Genomic DNA, 19,587 nt, shown 5'->3' on the forward strand with positions numbered 1-19,587 from the left:
AAGGCTGAAGTGCAGTGTAACCTCACTGTACAGTGGAATTCCATAGACTGATTTGAGGGCCTTCCTATTTGCATATATACTACAACTACAATCAGAGACAGTAAATATTTTGAAGAGCCAGGTAGCCTAGTGGTTAGAGAGTTGGGCCAGTAACCGAAAGGTTGCTGGATTAAATCCCACAGCTGACAAAGTAAAAATCTATCGTTCTGCAGTTAACCCACTGTTCCCCGGTAGGCCGGGGACATCTGCTGTTAACTGACTTGCCTTGTTAAATACTTGTTCAACTGTCCACAGACTTTAAGGGGATTGTCCTACATCTGGCATTCCTCAGACTCTGGAGGTAAGGACGCTCATCTCAGTACTGGCTCACGGCTGACCCTCTGAATAGACGACCTCATTGAAAGTTGTGCTCTCAAGCAATGACCTCATCAAAAGCTGAGTTCTCAAGCAATGACCTCATCAAAAGCTGAGCTCTCAAGCAATGACCTCATCAAAAGCTGCGCTCTCAAGTAATGACCTCATCAAAAGCTGCGCTCTCAAGTAATGACCTCATCAAAAGCTGAGCTCTCAACACTGACAGATTCACTTGCTTTCTTTCTCTCCTCTCCTCCATCATCATTTGCTTTTTGATGATTGCTTTCTTAGAGAGAAGACCTCTTTCTGTTCTGTCCTCTCTGCTCCCCCTTTCCATCTCCTCCACTTTCTGATCATTTCTTCCTCTTGTCTCTCTTTTAAATCAATCATGGCTATTTCCCAGTTCCGTTTCCTTGGCATGCCGACAGCAGATCTCATCTCTATAGAAAGGATGGCTACCTTTCTCCCTAGAGGGGATCTTCTCTCCCTCTCACACATTCGCTCTCTCTTTCTCTCCCTCTCTCTACATTCTTAGAAAAAAAGGTGCTGTCTATAACCTAGGGTTCTACATGGACCCCAAAAGGGTTCTACCTGGAACCAAAAAGAATTATCCTATGGGGACAGCCGAAGAACCCTTTTGGAACCCTTTTTTCTAAGAGTGTACCCCCCCTCTCTCTCCACATTTCTCTCTCTCTCCACATCTCTCTCACACACACACACACATGCACATACACACACACATATCCCCCGCCGTCCCTCAGATGCCAATTGCCCCCATCGCAGACAAGTCTACAGAAGGTATAACAATATCGCCCTCATCCTACCCAGCCCAAACTTCCCCAACACAGACAAAGATCCCTAATTATTCAGTAAGTCTGGCAGCCATAACCACTGGCATAGCATAGCCACCACATTTCCCCACACTTAATGGCCACTCGGTGGAAGCCTGAGCCCAATAATGTCCTATATAATTACCTGTAATAGCCCTTAAATAAGCTTCAATCTTAAATAAAAACATTAAGCATCCACACATCTTGAAATTATAAAACACTGTGTGTGTGAGAGAGAAATTGTGTGTGTAAATGAGAGAGGGAGTGTGTATGTCTGTGTGTGTGAGAGAGGGAGATATAGAAAAAGTGTGAGAGAGAGAGAAAGAGAGAAAGAAAGAGAGAGAGAGAGGAGAAACATGCGCGTCAACAGCAACCTTGGGAAAATCCTCTGAATTATCATTAACAGCAGACTCGTACAGTTCCTCAATGAAAACAATGTACTGAGCAAATGTCAAATTGGCTTTTTACCAAATTACCGTACAACAGACCATGTATTCACCCTGCACACCCTAATTGACAACCAAACAAACCAAAACAAAGGCAAAGTCTTCTCATGCTTTGTTGATTTCAAAAAAGCATTCGACTCAATTTGGCATGAGGGTCTGCTATACAAATTGATGGAAAGTGGTTGTTGGGGGTAAAACATACGACATTATAAAATCCATGTACACAAACAACAAGTGTGCGGTTAAAATGGGCAAAAAACACACACATTTCTTCCCACAGGGCCGTGGGGTGAGACAGGGATGCAGCTTAAGCCCCACCCTCTTCAACATGTATATCAATGAATTGGCGCGGACACTAGAAAAGTATGCAGCACCTGGCCTCACCCTATCAAAATGTGAAGTCAAATGTGTACTGTTTGCTGATGATCTGGTGCTTCTGTCCCCAACCAAGGAGGGCCTACAGCAGCACCTAGATCTTCTGCACAGATTCTGCTAGACCTAGGCCCTGACAGTAAATCTCAGTAAGACCAAAATAATGGTGTTCCAAAAAAGGTCCAGTCTCCAGGACCACAAACACAAATTCCATCTAGACATGGTTGCCCTTGAGCACACAATAAACTATACATACCTTGGCCTAAACATCAGCGCCACAGGTAACTTCCACAAAGCTGTGAACGATCTGAGAGACAAGGCAAGAAAGGCATTCTATGCCATCAAAAAGAACATAAAATTCAACATACCAATTAGGATCTTGCTAAAAATACAAGAATCAGTCATAGAGACCATTGCCCTTTATGGTTGTAAGGTCTGGGGTCCGCTCACCACCCAAGATTTCACAAAATGGGACAAACACCAAACTGAGACTCTGCATACAGAATTCTGCAAAAATATCCTCTGTGTACAACGTAGAACACCAAATAATGCATGCAGAGCAGAATTAGGCCGATACCCACTAATTATCAAAATCCAGAAAAGAGCCGTTAAATTCTACACCCACCTAAAAGGAAGCGATTCCCAAACCTTCCATAACAAAGCCATCACCTACAAAGAAATTAACCTGGAGAAGAGTCCCCTAAGCAAGCTGGTCCTGGGGCTCTGTTCACAAACACAAACACACCCCACAAAGCCCCAGGACAGCAACACAATTAGACCCAACCAAATCATGAGAAAACAAAAAGATAATTACTTGACGCATTGCTATTTGGCCCTAAACAGAGAGTACACAGTGGCAGAATACCTGACCACTGTGACTGACACAAACTTAAGGAAAGCTTTGACTATCTACAGACTCAGTGAGCATAGCCTTGCTATTGAGAAAGGCTACCGTAGGCAGACATGGCTCTCAAGAGAAGACAGGCTATGTGCACACTGCCCACAAAATGAGGTGGAAACTGAGCTGCACTTCCTAACCTCCTGCCGAATGTATGACCATATTAGAGACACATATTTCCCTCAGATTACACAGATCCACAAAGAATTCAAAAACAAACCCAATTTTGATAAACTCCCATATCTACTGGGTAAAATCCTACAGTGTGCCATCACAGTAGCAATATTTGTGACCTGTTGCTACAAGAAAAGGGCAACCAGTGAAGAACAAACACCATTGTAAATACAACCCATATTTATGCTTATTTATTTTCACTTGTGTACTTTAACCATTTGCACATTGTTACAACACTGTATACAGTGCCTTGCGAAAGTATTCGGCCCCCTTGAACTTTGCGACCTTTTGCCACATTTCAGGCTTCAAACATAAAGATATAAAACAGTATTTTTTTGTGAAGAATCAACAACAAGTGGGACACAATCATGAAGTGGAACGACATTTATTGGATATTTCAAACTTTTTTAACAAATCAAAAACTGAAAAATTGTCCGTGCAAAATTATTCAGCCCCCTTAAGTTAATACTTTGTAGCGCCACCTTTTGCTGCGATTACAGCTGTAAGTCGCTTGGGGTATGTCTCTATCAGTTTTGCACATCGAGAGACTGACATTTTTTCCCATTCCTCTTTGCAAAACAGCTCGAGCTCAGTGAGGTTGGATGGAGAGAATTTGTGAACAGCAGTTTTCAGTTCTTTCCACAGATTCTCGATTGGATTCAGGTCTGGACTTTGACTTGGCCATTCTAACACCTGGATATGTTTATTTTTGAACCATTCCATTGTAGATTTTGCTTTATGTTTTGGATCATTGTCTTGTTGGAAGACAAATCTCCGTCCCAGTCTCAGGTCTTTTGCAGACTCCATCAGGTTTTCTTCCAGAATGGTCCTGTATTTGGCTCCATCCATCTTCCCATCAATTTTAACCATCTTCCCTGTCCCTGCTGAAGAAAAGCAGGCCCAAACCATGATGCTGCCACCACCATGTTTGACAGTGGGGATGGTGTGTTCAGCTGTGTTGCTTTTACGCCAAACATAACGTTTTGCATTGTTGCCAAAAAGTTCAATTTTGGTTTCATCTGACCAGAGCACCTTCTTCCACATGTTTGGTGTGTCTCCCAGGTGGCTTGTGGCAAACTTTAAACAACACTTTTTATGGATATCTTTAAGAAATGGCTTTCTTCTTGCCACTCTTCCATAAACGCCAGATTTGTGCAATATACGACTGATTGTTGTCCTATGGACAGAGTCTCCCACCTCAGCTGTAGATATCTGCAGTTCATCCAGAGTGATCATGGGCCTCTTGGCTGCATCTCTGATCAGTCTTCTCCTTGTATGAGCTGAAAGTTTAGAGGGACTGTAACGGTTTTCTATATGAGAAGGAGAGTCGGACCAAAATGCAGCGTGTCGATTGCGATCCATGTTTTAATAAACAAACGTAAAACACGAATCAATACAAACACTACAAAATAAAGAACGTAATCAACGTAACGAAAACCTAAACAGCCTATCTGGTGAAAACACATAGACAGGAACAATCACCCACAAACACACAGTGAAACCCAGGCTACCTAAATATGGTTCCCAATCAGAGACAATGACGAACACCTGCCTCTGATTGAGAACCATATCAGGCCGAACATAGAACTAGACAAACTAGACATGTAACATAGAATGCCCACTCAGATCACACCCTGACCAACCACAACATAGAAATATACAAAGTAAACTATGGTCAGGGTGTGACAGTACCCCCCCCCCCAAGGTGCGGACTCCGGCCGCAAAACCTGAACCTATAGGGGAGGGTCTGGGTGGGCATCTGTCCGCGGTGGCGGCTCTGGCGCTGGACGTGGACCCCACTCCATAATCGTTTTAGTCCACCTCCTTAGCGTCCCTAGATAGGTTACCCTCCTTAATGACCGCTCGGGACAGAGGGACAGCTCGGGACAGAGGTAGCTCGGGACTGATGGGTAGCTCAGCACTGAGAGGAAGCTCAGCACTGAGAGGAAGCTCAGCACTGAGAGGAAGCCCAGGCAGATAGTTGGATCTAGCAGATCCTGGCTGACTGGAGAATCTGGAAGAGTCTGGTCGACTGGCAGATCTGGAAGAGTCTGGTCGACTGGCAGATCTAGAAGAGTCTGGTCGACTGGCAGATCTGGAAGAGTCTGGTCGACTGGCAGATCTGGAAGAGTCTGGTCGACTGGCAGATCTGGAAGAGTCTGGTCGACTGGCAGATCTGGAAGAGTCTGGTCGACTGGCAGATCTGGAAGAGTCTGGTCGACTGGCAGATCTGGAAGAGTCTGGTCGACTGGCAGATCTGGAAGAGTCTGGTTGACTGGCAGCTCTTGCTGCTCCATGCTGACTGGCTGCCCCATGCTGACTGGCAGCTCTGGCTGCTCCATGCTGACTGGCTGCTCCATGCTGACTGACAGCTCTGGCTGCTCCATGCTGACTGGCAGCTCTGGCTGCTCCATGCTGACTGGCTGCTCTGGCTGCTCCATGCTGACTGGCTGCTCTGGCTGCTCCATGCTGACTGGCGGCCCTGGCTGCTCCATGCTGACTGGCGGCCCTGGCTGCTCCATGCTGACTGGCAACCCTGGCTGCTCCATGCTGACTGGCGGCCCTGGCTGCTCCATGCTAACTGGCGGCTCTGGCTGCTCCATGCTAACTGGCAGCTCTGGCGGCTCCTTGCAGACTGGCAGCTCTGGCGGCTCCTTGCAAACTGGCAGCTTTGGCGGCATCCTGCAGACTGGCAGCTCTGGCGGCTCCTTGCAGACTGGCAGCTCCCTGCAGACTGGCAGCTCTATGCAGACTGGCAGCTCTATGCAGACTGGCAGCTCTATGCAGACTGGCAGCTCAATGCAGACTGGCAGCTCCTTGCAGACTGGCAGCTCCTTGCAAACTGGCAGCTCCTTGCAAACTGGCAGCTCCTTGCAAACTGGCAGCTCCTTGCAAACTGGCAGCTCCTTGCAAACTGGCAGTTCTGAACAGGCGGGAGACTCCGGCAGCGCTGTAGAGAAGGAAGGCTCTAACAGCGCTAAACAGGCGGGAGACTCCGACAGCGCTGAAGAGGAGGAAGGCTCTGGCAGCGCTGGACAGGCGAGGCGCACTGTAGGCCTGATGCGTGGTGCTGGCACTGGTGGTACTGGGCCGAGGACACGCACAGGAAGCCTGGTGCGGGGAGCTGCTACCGGAGGGCTGGGGTGTGGAGGTGGTACTGGAAAAACCGGACCGTGCAGGCGCACTGGAGCTCTTGAGCACCGAGCCTGCCCAACCTTACCTGGTTGAATGCTCACGGTCGCCCTGCCAGTGCGGCGAGGTGGAATAGCCCGCACTGGGCTATGCAGGCGAACCGGAGACACCGAGCGCAAGGCTGGTGCCATGTAAGCCGGCCCAAGGAGACGCACTGGGGACCAGCTGCGTAGAGCCGGCTTCATGGCATTAGGCTCGACACGCTCAATCTAGCCCGGCCGACACGCGGAGCTGGAATATACCGCACCGGGCTATGCACCCGCACTGGAGACACCGTGCGCACCACTGCATAACACGGTGCCTGTCCGGTCTCTCTAGCCCCCCGGTAAGCACAGGGAGTCTGCCCAGGTCTCCTACCTGGCGTAGCCATACTCCCTGTTAGCCCCCCCCCAATAAATTTTTGGGGCTGCCTCTCGGGCTTCCATCCGCGTCGCCGTGCTGCCTTCTCATACCAGCGCCTCTCTGCTTTCACCGCCTCCATTCTACGATAACCTTCCTCGCACTGCTCCAGCGAATCCCAGGCGGGCTCCGGCACTCTCCCTGGGTCGGCCGCCCACCTGTCGATCTCCTCCCAAGAAGTATAGTCCATACTCCTGCTGTCCATAACGTCCTCCCATGTCCATTCCTCTTTACGCTGCTGTTGCTGCCTGTTGACACGCTGCTTGGTCCGTTGGTGGTGGGTGATTCTGTAACGGTTTTCTATATGAGAAGGAGAGTCGGACCAAAATGCAGCGTGTCGATTGCGATCCATGTTTTAATAAACAAACGTAAAACACGAATCAATACAAACACTACAAAATAAAGAACGTAATGAACGTAACGAAAACCTAAACAGCCTATCTGGTGAAAACACATAGACAGGAACAATCACCCACAAACACACAGTAAAACCCAGGCTACCTAAATGTGGTTCCCAATCAGAGACAATGACGAACACCTGCCTCTGATTGAGAACCATATCAGGCCGAACATAGAACTAGACAAACTAGACATGTAACATAGAATGCCCACTCAGATCACACCCTGACCAACCACAACATAGAAATATACAAAGTAAACTATGGTCAGGGTGTGACAGGGACGGCCAGGTCTTGGTAGATTTGCAGTGGTCTGATTCCATTTCAATATTATCGTTTACACAGTGCTCCTTGGGATGTTTAAAGCTTGGGAAATCTTTTTGTATCCAAATCCGGCTTTAAACTTCTTCACAACAGTATCTCGGACCTGCCTGGTGTGTTCCTTGTTCTTCATGATGCTCTCTGCGCTTTTAACGGACCTCTGAGACTATCACAGTGCAGGTGCATTTATACGGAGACTTGATTACACACAGGTGGATTGTATTTATCATCATTAGTCATTTAGGTCAACATTGGATCATTCAGAGATCCTCACTGAACTTCTGGAGAGAGTTTGCTGCACTGAAAGTAAAGGGGCTGAATAATTTTGCACGCCCAATTTTTCAGTTTTTGATTTTTAAAAAAAGTTTGAAATATCCAATAAATGTCGTTCCACTTCATGATTGTGTCCCACTTGTTGTTGATTCTTCACAAAAAAATACAGTTTTATATCTTTATGTTTGAAGCCTGAAATGTGGCAAAAGGTCGCAAAGTTCAAGGGGGCCGAATACTTTCGCAAGGCACTGTATATACATAATATGACATTTGTAATGTCTTTATTGTTTTGAAACTTCTGTATATGTAATGTTTAATGTTAATTTGTATTGTTTATTTCACTTCGGTATATTATCTACCTCACTTGCTTTGGCAATGTTAACACGTTTCCCATGTCAATAAAGCCCCTTGAATTGAATTGAAACAAAGAGTGAGAAAGGCAGAGTGACAGGAGGGGGGAAGGAGACAGGGGAGTGGGAAGGAGAAAGGGGAGTGGGAAGTGAGACAGGGGAGTGGGAAGGAGACAGGGGAGTGGGAAGGAGACAGGGGAGTGAGACAGGGGAGTATGACGTGAGACAGGGGAGTGGGAAGTGAGACAGGGGAGTGGGAAGGAGACAGGGGAGTGGGAAGGAGACAGGGGAGTATGAAGTGAGACAGGGGAGTGGGAAGTGAGACAGGGGAGTGGGAAGTGAGACAGGGGAGTGGGAAGTGAGACAGGGGAGTGGGAAGTGAGACAGGGGAGTGGGAAGTGAGACAGGGGAGTATGACGTGAGACAGGGGAGTGAGAGGTGAGACAGGGGAGTGGGAAGGAGACAGGGGAGTGGGAAGTGAGACAGGGGGTGGGAAGTGAGACAGGGGAGTGGGAAGTGAGACAGGGAGTGGGAAGTGAGACAGGGGAGTGGGAAGTGAGACAGGGGAGTGGGAAGTGAGACGGGGGAGTGGGAAGTGTGAGACAGGGGAGTGGGAAGGAGAAAGGGGAGTGGGAAGGAGACAGGGGAGAGGGAAGGAGACAGGGGAGTGGGAAGAAGACAGGAGAGTGGAAATTGAGACAGGGGAGTGGGAAGTGAGACAGGGGGTGGGAAGTGAGACAGGGGGGTGGGAAGTGAGACAGGGAGTGGGAAGTGAGACAGGGAGTGGGAAGTGAGACAGGGAGTGGGAAGTGAGAAGTGAGACAGGGGAGTGGGAAGTGAGACAGGGAGTGGGAAGTGAGACAGGGAGTGGGAAGTGAGACAGGGAGTGGGAAGTGAGACAGGGAGTGGGAAGTGAGACAGGGGAGTGGGAAGTGAGACAGGGAGTGGGAAGTGAGACAGGGAGTGGGAAGTGAGACAGGGGGGTGGGAAGTGAGACAGGGAGTGGGAAGTGAGACAGGGGAGTGGGAAGTGAGACAGGGGAGTGGGAGTGGGACAGAGAGGAAGAGATAGAGTAGTCAGGTGATCTGTCCACTTCAATGGAGGGAGAGGGAGACAGAGAGAGACCACCTAAAAGGAAGAGATTCCCAAAGCCATCACCTACAGAAAGATGAACCTGGAGAAGAGTCACCTAAGCAAGCTGGTCCTGGGGCTCTGTTCACAAACACAAACAGACCCCACAGAACCCCAGGGCAGCAACACAATTAGACCCAACCAAATCTTGAGAAAACAAAAATATAATTACTTGACACAAAGCAAACTAGAATGCTATTTGGCCCTAAACAGAGAGTACACAGTGGCAGAATACCTGACTACTGTGACTGACCCAAAATTAAAGAAAGCTTTGACTATCTACAGACTCAGTGAGCATAGCCTTGCTATTGAGAAAGACTGCCGTAGGCAGACCTGGCTCCCAAGAGAAGACAGGCTATGTGCTCACTGCCCACAAAATGAGGTGGAAACTGAGCTGCACTTCCTAACCTCCTGCCCAATGTATGACCATATTAGAGACACATATTTCCCTCAGATAACACAGATCCACAAAGAATACGAAACAAACCCAATTTTGATAAACTCCCATATCTACTGGGTGAAATTCCACAGTGTGCCATCACAGCAGCAAGATTTGTGACCTGTTGCCACAAGAAAAGGGCAACCAGTGAAGAACAAACCCCATTGTAAATACAATATTGATTTATTTTCCATATTTAGATTTATGTATTTATTTACTATTTGCACATCGTTACACTATATATAGACATAATATGACATTTCAAATGTCTTTATTATTTTGGAACTTCTGTGAGTGTAATGTTTACTGTTTTTTAAATTATTGTTTATTTCACTTTTGTTTATAATTTACTTCACTTGATTTAGCAATGTTAACATATGTTTCCCATACCAATAAAGCTCTAGAATTGAAATTGAATTGAGAGAGCACCTCTGTGATTGCATTGCACACACATCTGGGCTGCCAGGGGCCAGCTGGTAGTTAGGCCTCTATTAACGACGGCATAGCTCATTAAGGCTCTCCTACATATGATGTACCATAATGAGGACCTCACTCAGGGAGGGGAGAGGTGGTAGGGGAGACCTGGGGAGGGAAAGAGGGATGGAAAGGAAATGAGAGCAACGAACGGAGCGGAGCAGGAATGGGGACGTCTTTATGTTCCAACCTTCTCAGTCACTCACTCTCTCACTCATTCAATCTTCCACTCTCTATGTCCACTGCTCTATCTCTCACTCTCCCCTTATCTCTTGTATATGCCTCTCATTTTAGATATCTTTTTTTTGTTCCCATCTCCATCTCTCTTCCGTTCTCAAAATTATTTGAATCTCTCTAAGTGTCTGGGTGTGAGAACAGGGGTGTCATCTGTCAACGCATACACACACGCACACACACACACACACACAGACAGACAAACACACACCCACACCCATCTTCCATCAATCTCCCATCCCTGTTTGACATTTACCACCGGTTCGATCGATACCCTGCTTCATCTGCGATCAATAGGTCCATTCTGAGCCCTGCTGCTCCCTGAAGATAACCAGCCAATAGCAGCTCATTACCATCTATTACAGCCATCTGCCTGAATGGCTGGTTGACTGACTGGCTGGTCGACTGTCTACTGGCTGGCTGACTGGCTAACTGTCTACTGGCTCGCTGATTGACCTTACTGGCTTACTGGCTGACTAGCTGGCTGACTGGATGTATGACTGACTGACTGACTGGCTGGCTGGTTGGCTGGCTGACTGGGTACTGACAATCTACTGGATGACTGGCTGGCTACTGTCTACTGTCTAACTGACTGACTGACTGTCTACTGGCTGACTTTCTACTGGCTGACTGTCTACTGGCTGACTGTCTACTGGCTGACTGACTGGCTTATTGTCTACTGGCTGGCTGACTAACTGGCTAACTGACTGGTTAACTGACTGACTGGTTAATTGACTGCTGGCTAACTGTCTGACTGACTGGCTGGCTGGGCACACTGCTGCTGCTGGGAAGGCTGAGGGCCAAATGGGAAGGGCTAACATCCACCTGGGCTAAGAGAAACAAACGCACTGGCTTACTGCTCCTTGCTCCTCTTAGGATAGGAGGTTGTGGGCCCAAGGCAGCACTAGGATTTTTTGCACTATATGAGATATGAGAACAGAACACAGTGTTACTGCTAAGTTCATTTTTATTTAACCTTTATTTACTGCTAAGTTATTGCTAAGTTAACCTGAGCCCTGAGCTGATGCAGAGGAAAAGCCTTGTGGCGGTGGTTTAGGGTTCAACAGACGATTAGGATCGATTGAAATTAACAACAGTGTAGGATAAATAATCGACCGATAATGAGAATATGACTGAACGTTGACCTCTGGCCCTTGACCTCAATACAGTAAGTAGAACAGAGGGATCAACTGGGAAGGTCATTGTTGCATAAGATGCTTGTGAGTCGATAAAAGTCCTCTCAAAAGACAAAGATAGGAGATAGAGAACGGAAAGAGGGAGAGGCAGCAAACAAGACAGAAAGAAAGAAAGAAAGAAAGAAAGGAAGAAAGAAAGAAAGAAAGAAAGAGAAGAAGAAAGAACGTTTGTATTGTAACATAAACTGCAGTCATCGGGGATAAAAACCTTTGGAGAGAGAGTGAGAGTGAGAGAGAGATGAGGAATGTGGAAGCTCTTTGGCTGCTGCTGCAGGCTTATCTCTGAGCGCTCGAGTAGCCTTGGTACGCACCTCGGGAAAACTGTGTAGTTTTACAAAATATTTACAGTAAAAAGCAATTCATTTGAGGAAACCTGAACTTGTCCAAATAATTTGGGGACGGGAGAAGGGGGATCTACTGTTCATAAAAAGCAGCGTTTACCTCAGTGTGACCACCTCAGGCTGCTAATGTGGGAGACGACGGGCGGCCCGGGCCAGAGCCGGCCGGGTATTTATCAGAGGACTTAAACAGCCCACTCTGTTTGCTTTGTCCCTAAAGACTCTCCTCCGTCTAATAACAGAGGCTCTATGGGCCGCATCTGGGCCAAGAGCAACTCCTGTAAAGAGCAACACAACAGTAAAATAAAACAGCAGGCAGGGCCGACGCCGGCCAGACGGAGGGAGAGCCGGAACGGTTGAGGGCCGGAGCTGGGCCAGAGTCATGTAAGGTGATGGAGATAGGAGTGTTATTGTGGAGATTACTGGGCCTGACATGTTAATACCGTGGGCTGTTGAGAGCATTGGTACTTTCTGGAGGCTTTCTGTCTGGACGAGTGGGGGTTTATGGGGAAGCGACTCCGTACAGTAGCTTCCAGTCTCTTGAGGGCACAAAGTGATAGTGAAGCTATGACAATAAAGCTAGTGGGAGCGGTAGGTGGGAAAGTGAGGGTGAGAATCAAAGGTGTTGCTGACTATGAAATACAGTTCATTTACTGAGATTAGCTGAGCCACATAAAGTATGTCCCCTTATAACCCAACGAGCTTGTAGCCTATCACCTGGTTTCTCCTTGTCTGTGTTAAGTGACTATAGTAATGACTCTTTGACTGGATTACAGGATGTGTGTGTGTGTGTGTGTGTGTGTGTTCAGGCGTTCGCTGGTACTGGGGAGTGGAATGCAGGCCAGTGAAGACATGTCCATACACACACTGTACAACTGAGCAGCTCAGTCTCCCTGCACCAACCACACTCACTCACTCACTCACTCACTCACTCACTCACTCACTCACTCACACACTCACTCACACACTCACACACTCACTCACACACTCACTCACACACTCACTCACTCACTCACTCACTCACTCACTCACTCACTCACTCACTCACTCACTCACTCACTCACACACAATGAAAATGTGTAAACACACACACACACACACAACTCATCCACCCCCCGACATGCACCTTCTAATCAAACATCTGGAAACTGTTCACAAAATCACTTTTCTTCTCCCTCTCTCCTTCCGCCTCTCCCTCTCTTCCCTCCGTCTCTCCCTCCGTCCGCAGGAGAGCCCTGTGATGAAAACGCCTCCTTCCATTGGCGTGTCTGTCATCGCGGAGCAAGGGAACCGTCTCGTCTGTCAGCGCAGATGAAAGGCTGTTTATCAGACGCCTGGGATTTAAACATGCCCTAAATAGTTTATATTGAAATGATTATGTTAGGGGGGGGGGGGGACAGAGCAGAGAGACAGAGGGCTCTGCCTACAGTACCTCACAGCATGACATGTACCTCCCCGCTAACTACTAACCCCACAAAACCACAAACTGCTGTCTACAATACTCTATCTACATTAACAGCACATCACTACCCACTATCTCTATGCTATAAAACACCTCTACCCCCTGGGCCTATCTGCAAATTAAAACACACCACTGGCACAATCCAATATGCTATAACACATAACAAAGGAGCTGAACTACGGGAAAAGGCGGGCCCCCTGAACAGGCCCCCATGAACATCGACGGGACTGTTGTGGAGCGGGTGGAGAGTTTCAAGTTCCTTAGTGTCCACATCACCAACGATCTATCATGGTCCAAACATACCAAGACAGTCGTGAACAGGGCACGACAAAACATTTTTCCCCCTCAGGAGACTGAAAAGATTTGGAATGGGCCCCCAGATCCTCAAAATGTTCTACAGCTGCACCATCGAGAGCATCCTGACCAGTTGCATCACCGCCTGGTATGGCAACTGCTCGGTATCTGACCGTAAGGCGCTACAGAGGGTAGTGGGGACGGCCCAGTACATCACTGGGGCCAAGCTCCCTGCCATCCAGGACCTATATACTAGGCGGTGTCAGAGGAAAGCCCATAAAAGACACCAGTCACCCAAGTAACCCACTGTTTTATCTGCTACTGCACGACAAGTGGTACCGGAGCGTCAAGTCTAGGACCAAAAGGCTCCTCAACAGCTTCTACCGCCAAGCCATAAAAATCGTCACCAGACAATTTACATTGATCCCCCTCTTGTATACTGCTGCTATTCGCTGTTTGTTTGTTACCTATGCATAGTCACTTTGCCCCCACCTACATGTACAGATTACCTCAACTAGCCTGCACACTGACTGGGTACTGGTGCCCCCTGTATATAGCCTCGTTATTGTTATTCTTACTTTTTATTATTACTTTTTATTTTAGTCCACTTGGTAAATCTTTTTTTTCCTTCTTGAACTGCACTGTTTGTTAAGGGCTTGTAAGTAAGCGTTTCACAGTAAAGTCTACACTTGTTGTATTTTGCGCATGTGGGAAATAAAGTTTGATTTGATATGATTCATTACACAGTAGAGCACAGTCACACACTACACTCCTTATGGGTCAGCTCAGCTGTGATATCGGCTAGCTTAGCCAAGACCCTATCAGCCCATTTCATCTGTCACAGATCAGGAGATCTGTGTGTGCCGTTGCCAAGGTTACAGGAAGCTTTGGTCCATGCAGGGGGCAGCATGGAGACAAGGCCAGGGGAGTTGTACATGTGGCCAAGCCCCAGTGGACATTAGGGAGCATGAGACAGACAGGCAGTCTAAATGGTCTGAATAAAATGTCTTTAATGATCAATAAAACCCCTGGCTGACTGACTGGGCTCAGGGAGAGATGATCTGTCCCGGACAGAGACAGACTGAAGTAATGCTGGCTGGAGACTGGAGAGAAGTTCAGAGTTTATAGTTGAGGTGGGTGAGTCCAGTCCTGATATGCTTGAGTGCCTGTGTATTCAGTGTGGATGTGTGTATTGATTGCATGTGTGTACATGCACCGTGCCTTCATGTGTATGTCTATCATGTAAGTAGGTGTGTGTGTGTGTGTGTGTTTGCAGTCAGCGGCAGATGGCTCCCTCCATGTTATCCTGCTCCATCCCTCCACCCTTCATGCCCAGCTGATGGATGGTGATGGGTGATGGATGTGGTGCTGTCTGTGCTGTCTCACAGCTCCAGCTCAGATCAGGTCAAACACTGGTGGATTTATGGAGCCCAGGGGCCTAACTCAGACACATTATCTGGGCGGTACACAGCCGGACTGCAGCCCTATCCATCTTCTCCACTCAACTGGCCCCCGGAAAACACAGCGGAGGCTAACTTTTCATTTTCCTGCACCATAAAAGCTTGGTTGTCCTGTTAAGCGCACAAGGCCGAGACAGACGGGAGACAGACAGGGAGACAGACAGGGAGAGAGACGGGGAGACAGACGGGAGACAGAAGGGAGACAGACGGGAGACAGACGGGAGACAGACAGGGAGACAGACGGGGAGACAGACGGGAGACAGAAGGGAGACAGACGGGAGACAGAAGGGTGACAGACGGGAGACAGAAGGGAGACAGACAGGAGACAGACGGGAGACAGACGGGAGACAGACGGATCACAGACGGGAGACAGACGGGACACAGACGGGAGACAGACGGGAGTCAGACGGGAGACAGACGGGACACAGACGGGAGACAGATGGGAGTGGAAGTTGTCCACACAAGCTGCTGGGGTTTGAACTTTACATTGGAGTGACAGACAGACTAGATGTTTTCTCACACTGCAACCAACGCAGGGCTGGACCCTTCCAGTCACAGCTAACCTTGTTAGCAGACAATGACGTGGCCATGGAGGATTCTACGATATATCATTGTCAACAGGTTTCAATGACCATAATGGTGTGTCTGATATGATGTGACCAAACTGAATGAACGATATGCCTCTTCTCTTTGCTGGAGATGACGGATGCTGTTAGGTAGTAATACTCTCTGTAAACCCCCTCTGTTGTATCTCCCCACTATACAGCTGGGTGGCGCTGTGTCAGTCTGTGTGAGTGTGTGTGTGTGTACTATATGTGTGTGAGAGGAAAAGAGAGAGACAGTGCAGCGTGGGCCTCACTGTTCAAACAGCTGAAATTTGCCTGCCAGCCAGACAGCCCCGGCTCCAGTATTTCACACACTTACATGCCACATTCTCAAACTTCTTGACACGAAATACACACACACACACACGCACACTTGGTCACACACACACACACACACACGCACACTTGGTCACACAGGTACACACACACGCACACACACACACACGTGGTCACACAGGTACACACACACACGCATACACACACACTTGGTCACACAGGTACACACACACACACACACACAACATTGGACATAAAGAGTCGCCGCCATGTAACCTTCAAGGCATTGCTATGGCGACTCCTATAGCAGTTCCCCTCCTCAAACGTGTCTTGTCACATGTGGGCAGAGTTGGGTTGAGCAACGAAGTAACAGCACTCCCCACACCCTCAGTGTAGATCTTCAACTATTCTGATGTGAACCAACTCAACTCAACAGCCTGAGGAAAACTTTTTGTTTTCTCTTCTTCAGATCAGGGCAGATGAAGGAACGGAGATTAGGAGATGAGGAGAGAAAGTAGCCACTATGCTCTTGAGATGCACCCAAGTGTGTCCCGTGCAAGCCAGACCACAGTGTAGCTGTTCCTCAGCCCTATCAATGATCCCTGATACAAATCAACAATACCACTCCACACGAAAGCACTGTATTTTCCATTAGGGTGACCCTGGGGTCAGAAACATCAACCGCCCCCTCTTTGTTTAGGGACAAGCCTCAATCAACTATCCGCTAAAATAATCAATTTCACTGTGTCTGTGTGGCAGCCCGGTAGGGCCTCGGCCACTGCCTTTGACGTCACGGGTGGAATTTGGGAAGTGGAAACACTTAGCGGCAACATCAACAACAGCAGCACTGCCAGTGACCGCGCCGGAGACCGGAGCCTCTCTCTGCTCCACGCGAGGAGGCGAAGTGAACTTCGCGACGCAGGGTTGGTTGGTCTTGGCCCAAGATCACTCAGATACCACTCATACCAGCCACAGATACCAGACCCCTGGACCACCTCCGCAAAGGATCCTCTCAACTCAGTACCATTCAATACCACATAACTTGCCCATATAGCGTTATAATGGCAAAATAGGGTTGAGTGCTGATACAGAATGAGTCCTCATTCTTAACAGCACTAGCAGTGTGTTTTCAAGATGAAACGAGCACACTAAAGGGTTGGGTGCTATCAAGGCATGAGTTAAAGCCGCCTGTCACATGGAGAGAGAGCGAGAGAGAGAGAGAGAGAGAGAGAGAGAGAGAGAGCGAGAGAGAGAGCGAGAGAGAGAGAGGGAGAGGGGGAAGTGAAGAAGATAGAGGAGAGCCGTAGGGGACAGTAGGGCCACACGGACACACACACACACACCTATACACTGACCTTTGCAGGTCTTGCCGTCTGGCTGCAGGGTGAATCCCACGGGGCAGCTGCAGCGGACCCCTGTAGCCGTGTCCTTGCAGGTCCGGTCACAGCCGCCATTGTTCACTGCACAGGTTTCTGGGTGAAACAAAAATATACAGTGGGAGGAAAGAGAGGAGGGGCGGGGGGGCAGGGGAGGGGTGTTAACCTACGGACTGGCACGCATATCTAAAGAGCAGAACGGAGTCTAAAGAGAGAAACAGTAGACAGCGAAGATATGACGAGTGGGTTGAGAAGAGGCTGCATACAATGGGGAAACACAACAGGGTGACGTCGTGTACTCAGGGCATTTGGCTATTCCATCATACCCATTCAGACTTCATTTCCACGATACTAAGCACGTGTCAAGACATTGTAGTTATCCATCAGACCAGTGACAGGTTATGAGACGGTACACAGTTGGAATTTCATAGATGGTTCATAAACATGTTACAGACCGACTATAAACTCAGGATTCTGTTGAACATCATTGATTGGAACACCTAGCTGACCAAATGAGAGAAAGACAGATTTCTACCAAACATACACAGGAGAATAATGGACAACATATGCTGATAAGGAGAGGAACTCAGTAGCCGAGTTAAGACAGGTGTGCCTTGTTTCCAAAAAAACGTCAACATTTAGTCAAAAACGATACTGCAGGTGAAGTAGAGAAAACACGAGAGTCTATGGTGGGATCGAGTAGTAGTACTTAGGACCGAATGTGTGTATTTTGACTACAGGAAAAATGTTCTTGTATGTGGCGAAGATAAGGTTTGCTCTGACTTGTGAATATTGCCTGAGCTAATCCCAAAACAAACAGCACCTAATGGCATCTCCACTTTACCTGCGCAGCCCAATGTTGCTTTAGGAAAGCTGAGCTCACTAATCCCCAATGGGTGTCAGAAACTGCTGAGGACGGTGAAACGGTACACTGTTGTTAGAACGGGGCTCAATAATAGGCTACTATATTTCAAAAAGAAACGTTTCAGATTAACTATTTGGGTCTGGCAGGCTTCTGATATGTCCTGGGAAAGACACTTACTTTCTAGCTTAGCACAAAGACTGGAAGTCTTTGGGTACAGCTAGTGATAATGCTAGTTAGCATTGGCTCGCAAAACTACCTCTAACTTCCTTCATACTGGACACAGAGGCATAAAAATGGTATCCACGAGTTCAGCCAAAATCCCAAACTATCCCTTCTAAAGGTGACAGAAGACACTGAAATGGCTCTGGCTATTTGGACATGGACTTGTATGCAAATGAGAGATGGTGCACTTGTCTCTCTGGCACCTATTCCCAGCTCATTAAATGCAAAGAGGTTCTGTGCTCGCTTTAAGGGAGGAGGGGAGAAGATAAACGCTTTCAGACAGGCTAGCTAACATGCCCGGCTCTAGAGGTCACAGCATTAGCATAATACTGTCAATGACTGCAGTGTCACGGACTGACGGCATCTCATCATCGGGCTGATCCGACATGGCCGTCTGTTTGCAGCAAAAGCAAACGGCAGGTGGGTGCTGTGAGAGCCAGCATGGTCGCCAGTTTCTACCACCACCGGGAACCTGTCAGTGCCAAAAAGGCTCTACTTCAATGAGGCTGCTGGTGTGTTTCATAGAACTGCAGATACCTTTTTGGGGTACTGAACCTGATTCCTAGAAAAGGAAAACAGAGGGAATAGGGGAAGGAGAGATACTCTATACTCCTGGTACACTACATAACCAAAAGTATGTGGACACCTGGTCGTCGAACAGCTCATTCCAAAATCATGGTCAATAATATGGAGTTGGTCCACCCTTTGCAGCTATAACCGCCTCCAGTCTTCTGCTTTGCACTAGATGTTGGAACACTGCTGCAGGGACTTGCTTCCATTCAGCCACAAGAACATTAGTGAGGTTGGGCACTGACGTTGGGCGATTAGGCCTGGCTCGCATTCTGCGTTCCGATTCATCCCAAAGATGATCTATTTCCGTATGGACCTCGCTTTGTGCACGGGGGCATTGTCATGCTGAAACAGGAAAGTGCCTTCCCCAAACTGTTGCCACAAAGTTGGTAGCACAGAATCGTCTAGAATGTCATTGTATACTGTAGCGTTAAGATTTCGCTTCACTGGAACTAAGGGGCCTAGCCCGAACCATGAAAAACAGCCCCAGACCATTACCCCCCCCCCCCCCCCCCCCCCCCATCAAACTTTACAGTTGGCACTATGCATTGGGACAGGTAGCATTCTCGCGTTTCCAATGCTACAGAGTCTAATGGCGGCTAACTTTATACCACTCCAGCTGACGCTTGGAATTGTGC

At 48.1% G+C, this 19,587-nt stretch overlaps 1 protein-coding gene across 6 annotated transcripts in view; it reads right to left on the bottom strand.

The window, feature by feature from the left end:
• The window catches only part of LOC139378667 (signal peptide, CUB and EGF-like domain-containing protein 1), a 164,300-nt gene that overhangs the window by 20,646 nt on the left and 124,067 nt on the right, over window positions 1–19,587 (bottom strand). For all 6 annotated transcript variants that reach the window (XM_071121055.1, XM_071121057.1, XM_071121056.1 and 3 more), the window contains one exon: window positions 17,272–17,388. In XM_071121055.1, the coding sequence (XP_070977156.1) occupies window positions 17,272–17,388 (117 nt within the window). The remainder of the gene's footprint in view (window positions 1–17,271; window positions 17,389–19,587) is intronic.

Source organism: Oncorhynchus clarkii, chromosome 21 (assembly GCF_045791955.1).
Source record: "Oncorhynchus clarkii lewisi isolate Uvic-CL-2024 chromosome 21, UVic_Ocla_1.0, whole genome shotgun sequence".
Lineage (NCBI taxonomy): Eukaryota > Metazoa > Chordata > Actinopteri > Salmoniformes > Salmonidae > Oncorhynchus > Oncorhynchus clarkii.